Source organism: Pseudoliparis swirei, chromosome 7, assembly GCF_029220125.1.
Source record: "Pseudoliparis swirei isolate HS2019 ecotype Mariana Trench chromosome 7, NWPU_hadal_v1, whole genome shotgun sequence".
Lineage (NCBI taxonomy): Eukaryota > Metazoa > Chordata > Actinopteri > Perciformes > Liparidae > Pseudoliparis > Pseudoliparis swirei.
Window position 1 is genome coordinate 6,148,644 of NC_079394.1, and position 7,657 is coordinate 6,156,300.

Here is a 7,657-nt window from a genome sequence, read left to right on the forward strand (position 1 = left end):
AATTGCTGTGAAGTCTGATGAATGATGTGCCCATTAGCCGACTTACTTGTTTTATTTACGAATACAAAATTACTGAGAAAAGCATTTTTTTTTTACGTCACCTGACAAACAGGTTTTAAGAATATCTTTGTAGGTAAGATTAAAAACATGTTCTATATTTAACCGAGAGTCTTCCTATGGAGTGAGTATGCATTTCTGATGATGGTTTTGGAAGTTTTGTACAAACTAGACATTTTTATATCCCTCCACCTGGTTGTTTTTGTTATTTTTATATGTTTGTACTGAATAAATTGTTTTATTCTGAATGCACCAGAATTCAAGAATGTGTTTCTTTTTTTATTGTTTTGACGAAAAGCATTAATCTTAAGCTTAATTTTCCAGAGCAGGCCATACAGATGTTTTATTTATTACTATTATAGATAAATATACCAGTATCGTATTTATGGTATCATATTGTTTTTATGGTATCATGATAGTTATGGCAGGTATTGTATAGAAGTTATAATGTTAGTGACAGCCAGGTAGAGGCAGAACAGACTCAAGGAACAGAGTCATGGCTCAGCAGAGCTCACGAGTCCTTGTTGGTTCAGGCCACAGAAAGGGAAGTTGGTTTATGAATGACTTACAGTTTACACGGTCAGTTTACACGGTCAGTTAGCTTTGATCAGATGCAGAGGTGAGGACGATGAATTCCTCCCTGTCTGTTATGTAATATCTCCAGTTAAAACACGTGGGTTAAGATAAATGAATGGTGCCCCCATGAGCCCCTCATATTTGAGTTTTCTTAAGCTGTAAGCCATAATCAGCAATATTAAAAGAATAAAAGGCTTGCAATATTTCAGTTGATTTGTAATGAATCCAGAATACATGACATTTTTGTTTTTTTAATTGCATTACAGAAAATAAAGAACTTTATCACAATATTCTAATTTTCTGAGACAGTCCTGTATACATATTAACCAATACAGTGAATTACAAACAACGAGCCATGTGCTCTTCAACTAAAGCCTTTATATTGATTCCGGTAACAATTAATCACATCGAAGCCATGCTGGCCAGTCTGAAAAAGGAGCAGGCCATTAGTTGAGGTTTGTTTAGTAAGTCACGATTAAGAGGCCAGACTGATCAGGGAGTGCGGATGATGACCGTACCAGTATCAGACAGGAGAGATGTAAAGCCTGAAAAAGAAAGTCTGTCCCAGTATAACTCTCTGGGACAGCAGTGTGAAGCTCAGTGTGTAAAAACTACTATTACTGACCAAGATATGAGTACGAGGCAAGATTACAGCTTGTCAGTTGTTTGTCACCTCGTCACCTTTTGTGCATATTAGCTACCAATCTTAGACTACATTTGAAGTAACAATGTTACTACATCATGGATTATTTCTCGGAAGATGAGTTTAACACATTTCAAGACAACAATTATAGCTCTGATCAAACAGAGGGGCACGTATCTGTGTCCTGTCTGCAGCAGCATGTGAATCACAGTAATAACTTATACTGACTGCTATATTACATAATGTCTGCTTTGCTCATTTATTATCTTTGCATTGAAAATGCGGAAGGTAATGTTTTGATCGCCGTGTATTTATTTATGTATTTATTTGTATGCATGTTATTCACATAACAAAAAAGGTTTTAAACCGAATAGCATGAAATTTGGTGAGATGATTGGTTATTATCCGGGGACCATTTGATTAGATTTCGGGATCAATCGGGTCAAAGGTCATGGAAAGGTCAACATCTTCTTTTTACCATAGCACGGTCATTTTTATCCAATTGGCATGCAACTAATGCCAAAATGTTCATAATTCAATGCGCAATCTTGTGATATGCGAAGGTATGCGCTCTACCGAGTGCCCGTTCTAGTTATGTCTTTTTTTTATCACTTGTTGGGTAGAAAAATAATTATCATTGTTAATATTTTAGACAAAGTAGGATGTCCCAATTGAATGCATACGGTTACAGTAACAGTGCATACGTTGTACGGGCAGCTGCAGTGTGGACTAAAGAGAAAAGGAGAAGTCTCAATTGTCTGTAATCCTGCGCTTCCTCATCTCAGACCTGCCATTCTGCACGTGGCCACCAGGTGTCGCTTCATCTGTCGCGTCTCCCCAGCCGCCCCTCACCGCCTCGTCGCTCCAGCCAGAGGCTCAGTCGCGCTGTGTCGCTCCTCTGACCTTCGGGATTTGCTGCTTCTCACTGACCTCACGTAGCCCAACGTCGGAGCTCAAAGGTGGTGCCTCCATTTGTCTTTCTTAGTTTTATTTAATGCAATGCACATTTGGATTACATAATCAGATGTTCCTTTTTTGTGTATTTTTGCGAGTAAAAAATAAAGTGTGGGTATATTGATGTTTAAATTACTGTATCAGTTCAGAAAGATGTCATGACTATTGGCATAAGGATATTTAGAGGTTGTCTATGTGCTTAAAGAAAACATTTATTTTCTAGAAAACAATTAAAGTGTCTTGTAATGTAACTAGTAATGATGATACTTTCTGGTGGCGATGGAATATATTGTATCCAAACTTCAAAACTGCAACATTCGGCAATAATTAACCTACTTATGCATTTCCAATTACAAATCGACAACTAGAAACAGCCCAGTATTTATTGTCTGAGTTTCTTCCCCAATGCCCCAATTCCATTACAGGGATCCTTTTAAATCTTCTGTCTTTATCTAGTTTAATGTAATCCAATTTAACGTGTTGTACAAATCAGTGACTGCAATAATCCCTTATGTTTGGTTTTAAAATGTAAATTCTAAGTTTTAAAAAGAAGTGTTTGCATGCTGCTGCCCTCATACTTTAACCTGTTAAGTCCACCGTATTGCTCTTTCAGTACCGATGGATTAAAAAGCAACCGATACAAACCCGATGGGCTTGCGTGAGCGGTGGAAGTCTTTCAGCACTCTTTCCACATCGGTTTGCAGCTTGCAGTCGTTGCCGTCCTTCACAAAAGAGGATCTAAAGAATTGAGCGTTACACACTGACATTAGTTCTCCATCTTTATTATGACAGCGTGTATCTCGTTTCACTCTATTGTTCTCGTATTTAAGTATTCCTCACAGATTCTTGACGACGCCGTGGCCTCCAGGAAAGATGACTGCATCGAAGCTGTTGACGTCCAGCTTGGACAGGTCTTGCATTTGCATCGTTCCCTGACCGTGACTGAAGCGAGCTGATTCCATCATCATGTTCCGATGTGACGGCCAGAAATAATCATAAATACTACCTCGTGGAATTAATCAAGTCGGGTGGATAAACTCATGTTAAATAAGCCACTGGACCCACGCACCTGAGCCTACCGGTTCTCCCCAGAGCCCGGCTGCTTCTTCATGTGGTCCATCACATGCATTTGCTGCTGGTTTGGAGCAAACATCTGGAAGCGAGCCCCGTTGCGGCTCAGGTGGTACATGGTGCTGAGGTGCATGTGAATGACCATCTCTGCATGGTGATGTGTTCGAGCAATGTGTGACACTCTGATACTCACGACACTCCCTCGTGGACATCAGTCCCATCCCACCAGCCACATCCGGAGAAAACCTGGATTACATTGTGATTCACAAATCACAATAATGCACACACTCATCATTTGACTTTTCACTGGCCACATATGTGTACGTTTTATACTTACCACTGCAATATTGGTACTTCCCCAGTTGCCATCGCCGTGGTGAACAAAGCAGGCCGGCTGGCGGGAGAGAACAGCCAGTGTGGGTTTTGACAGCAAGGTCCTGGCTGCCAGGATGATTCAGCTTCAATCTCACTGTGCAGGAGGGAAATGTCAAAGTTTGACACAGAGCCTGAACACTTTGAATGGATGTACAGTCGGTCTCGCAGTGCCCGTATATATACCACCAGAATGCGACCAGGTGACGTTACCATGTAAGCTCTATCTGAGAATAGCAGCCGCTTCTTTGACCTGCTGGACATCCTTCACTTAAGACCTGATATATTCACCTGATGAACATAAGTCGTTTGGCTACAGAGTGACTCTTGAGCTCTCAGATTATTCTACACATGGAGTCCTTTAATCCATGCAATATCTTGACCCATTTAGAAGATAACTCTTAATATGGTATTTAGATGGAAAAACTTGCAAAAATAATGCTAAATATGTTGTAGTTTGATATTTCAGAGCAGAGCAGTTGACTGGAAACTTTTACCCAAGTTTCTTGAAAATGATGGATATATATATACACAGAGCTTAACCTAACGTATAAGATAAGGTAGATAAGGCAGCCGTAGAGCGGTGGCTTTACACAGTAGCATGCCGACTGTATGCCCTTCAAAGTCCATTAAGTTGTAAGGCTCTTACCGGCTGTAATGCCACGTTCAGTCTAGACGGTAAACCCCGGTCAGACGTAAATGTCAACGTCAGGACACACTTCAAATCTACAGCTCTAATGAGTGAATAACCCAAGATGAATTAAACAAATGACAATCATGAGGGAAAATATGGCATTAATATTTATTATGACCACTTTTTATGTAGAAACAATCAATATTTACATACTGGTGAAAGCATTTGTTGACAATTGGAGAAAAGAAAAGCAAAATGGAGTAAACGGAACAATATATAACCAACTAGTCACAATCACAATTGTAAGCCTCGACGGGCTGCGAGGTGTTCTCATCCCATTCTGACGGAAGGTTTAAAATTTGCACACAAAAGAAATCATGCATAAAACAAACATACGGAAAGGGTCTCATGTGGTAATCAAAGTACAAATAAGGTTTCTTTAAAAAAAATCAAATACAAGAAACATGACAACCAACTTACGCAGTGAGGTTCCCGTTTCTAAACGTCTCTTATTGTGAAACACACAACCACGTTTCTCCACGTCTCTGTGGCTGCTCGCTCTCCAACACACGGCACATGCCACGATCCTTTTTAAAACGCCACAAAGACGGGTCACGTTTCGACAATTCTCTTATTTCAAGTAAAGATGTGGTTAACTAAGACTAAACCAGTGACGGGCGTCTACCAAGCAAAAGAAAGAAAGTCTGCACAGACAACTTAATAAATAATCAGGTCCATTCGTTAATTTATAGTAAAAGAAATGTCTACAAAAATCTTGAGTGTATTTCGCATTTTTTTATGTATCGTGAAATTAAAACCATACACAGGGCAAGCATATGAGAAATAAAAACCAAAGTATGCTTAAGAAAGCTCCTTTCACAATCCAACAGAGCAACAGAACTGCTGACGCTCTGCCGACAGCCCGGTTCAATACTGTGATTGGCACTGATCGGTTACTTCATCGGTTACTTACGTGTCGAGCACTCCTTGCAGTTGACTTTGCTTTACACGTAAGAACTGATTCCTAAAAGCCATTTACATGCAGATCACTAACAACTTCAATGGTGAAAGTAAGAATCCTCTCCTAAATGTCTGCCACCCCGAAAGAAAGCTTTCATGCACCCAAGCACCGTCAGTCAAAGAGTTTGTGCACCGACTGCGCACGCCGTGTTCATTTTGCGGGAGTATTTGCGAAGATATCCATTTGATAAAGTGGGGTTTGCGCATCGAGCCGACAGCCGTGCCGAGAACGAAGCGAGGGTTAACGAGGCCGCTCCGCGGCGTTAGGGCGTGTAGGCGGGCGGCGGCTGAAACTGATTGGCGATGTCATAGTCAGCGGGGAACGTCTCGCTGCTGTCCTCCATCTCCGAGAGCAGCACTAAAGCCTGCTCCTCTTCCTCGGTGGGGTAGTGGCGCAGGAGGTTCGCGGCCGTGGCGAGGATAGAGGCTCCGCCTGCCCCCGCCACCAGGTAGAAACTGATGGCAAAAGTGACGTATATGAGAGAGCCGTGGTACTTCTTGTGCTGCTGCTGTAGCGACAAGATGAGCTCCGAGGCCCAGTAGCAGAAGCCGATGACGGTGGCGCACTGCAACACTGGTGAGAGGCAAACAAAACAGTTAGATTGGTGAAAAATATGAAAATAATGCCTTTGTTGATTATGAAGGAATCTGAAAAGACTGAGACACCTGTGAGAATATGTGCAAATGCATATCTGCGAGTGATCTTGAGGGCGGGGTGTTTGGGTCCAAACACGTCCAAGAGGAACGCGATCAGACTACACAGGATGCCCAGGAAGCAGAAGGCAGCGATGACCCGCATCAGCAGGATGGTCTGCGGGTTCACACAGTAATCTGGAGGACACACAGAAGCCACGCAGCATGAGCAGTGAGCTACCGGACTCTCGTCGTCACGCACTATGCCGCGCCTCACCGTCCAGCAGCTTGGGGTCGATGTAGCCCAGGACATCGGCCACTCCCAGCTCTTGCCTCGGACAGGTGCCTCCGTGAACCCGGAGCCAGGCCGGCTCCGCGAGAGCCGTGCACAGCGCCGTGATGGACAGGGCTCCCGGCAGCGCGGACACCAGGCTCCGCTCCGGCTGCTTGGGCGTGGAGGTGCCGCCTCTCCGCCTCCGGCCTCCAGGCACAGTCGGACCCGGCGGGGCATACATGCTCATCAGAGTTCCCGACCGATTGGTGCGTCGTCGATTTCCTTTTGTCGACAGTGACGCTGTTTGTGACCGCACTAAACGAACTGACCGGCCCAAAGTAAAAGAGTTCGCCGGTACAGCTCACGTTACCTGTGCGACGTGCTGCTGACAGCGGCCCGGGCGCGTTGACAACTGGAGTGTCGAATGTTCCCGAACGACGGTTGACTTGATGACGACTGCGTGATACAAACGGGACCGCGGGAAGTATTTCACGGGCAGACAACGGACCGGTGGCCTTCGGGCCTGCTAGCTCTGTTGTTAGCACGTGAAGCTCACAGCTAACGACACAACGTAACAAAGAACATAAACTTAATGATCACAAACCAGATGAACGACAACCTGTTAACTAATGTAGCAAACTGTTCTGAAGAACAATGGCCACCAATTCGATACGGAAAACAAAGACAAAACAAAACAAAAGGCAGCTTACGCTGGCTTCCTGTAAAATATTAACTTCCTTGTTCACACCATTCTTCTTCGTGGCTTCAAGAGGCTGCAGTCGAAGTGCGACTGGCGGCCAGTGCTCCCACCTACCGATGATACAGCCAAACAACAGCTGTGAAGTATGCCGTTCTACATTGTCATTAGATTTGTATTGCGGTTGTGTGAAATCATCCTATTGTATAGGTCACTTAGTTAAAGGTGGAGGGAATGAGTGCTTTTTGATGGGATGACACAATATATGTTTCATAATATAAACATAAAACAAGGAAAAAAATGTCAGACATAAACATATATATATATATATATACATACACCTACACCCACCCACATACATACATATACACATAAAACACATAAAAAGGGATCCTCCTCTGTTGCTCTCCTGCAGGTTTCTTCCCTTTTGTTCCCCCTGAAGGGTTATTTTGGGAGTTTTTCCTGGTCCGATGTGAGGTTTTGGGGCAGGGATGTCTATGTGTACAGATTGTAAAGCACTCCGAGACAAATTTGTGAAATTGGGCTATACAAATAAACTGAATTGAATTGAATTGAATAAAACGAAACGAAACTGTCAAGTGGAGAAAACAATGCCATGTTTTTATTTGCATATACTGGATTTAGGATCTCTTCTCTGATCCGCCCCGCAGAAGGTGGCGGTAGTGTGCCTCATACGCTGTTTGCCGACCGCTGTTAAAACCCCCA

The 7,657-nt window shown here is 43.3% G+C and overlaps 2 protein-coding genes across 2 annotated transcripts; both read right to left on the reverse strand.

Annotated features, from left to right (window-relative positions):
• Nucleotides 1-2,627: 2,627 nt before the first annotated feature.
• Nucleotides 2,628-3,755, reverse strand: gatd3l (glutamine amidotransferase class 1 domain containing 3, like; the record flags this gene model as incomplete). Its single annotated transcript, XM_056420061.1, has 5 exons — nucleotides 2,628-2,968; nucleotides 3,071-3,206; nucleotides 3,314-3,423; nucleotides 3,495-3,547; nucleotides 3,639-3,755. Coding segments are annotated over 5 exons (531 nt in total), but the record flags the coding sequence as incomplete, so codon positions are not given.
• Nucleotides 3,756-4,461: 706 nt separating this feature from the next.
• tmem127 (transmembrane protein 127) lies at nucleotides 4,462-7,609 on the reverse strand. The gene is made up of 3 exons (XM_056418202.1): nucleotides 6,238-7,609; nucleotides 5,994-6,158; nucleotides 4,462-5,901 (listed from the first exon to the last, which is right to left on the reverse strand). Exons 1-3 carry the CDS (start codon nucleotides 6,479-6,481, stop codon nucleotides 5,591-5,593), a joined length of 720 nt encoding a protein of 239 aa, XP_056274177.1. The 5' UTR covers nucleotides 6,482-7,609; the 3' UTR covers nucleotides 4,462-5,590.
• Between the last annotated feature and the right edge of the window lie 48 nt (nucleotides 7,610-7,657).

What these genes read in the sequence shown, in the direction of transcription:
- tmem127 (XM_056418202.1), bottom strand. Translation starts at nt 6,481, where the DNA reads ATGAGCATGTATGCCCCGCCGGGTCCGACTGTGCCTGGAGGCCGGAGG. An exon ending in CGACCCCAAGCTGCTGGACG is followed by an intron (nt 6,159 to 6,237) that starts GTGAGGCGCGGC and finishes TGTGTCCTCCAG; the next exon opens with ATTACTGTGTGAACCCGCAG. An exon ending in ATTTGCACATATTCTCACAG is followed by an intron (nt 5,902 to 5,993) that starts GTGTCTCAGTCT and finishes GCCTCTCACCAG; the next exon opens with TGTTGCAGTGCGCCACCGTC.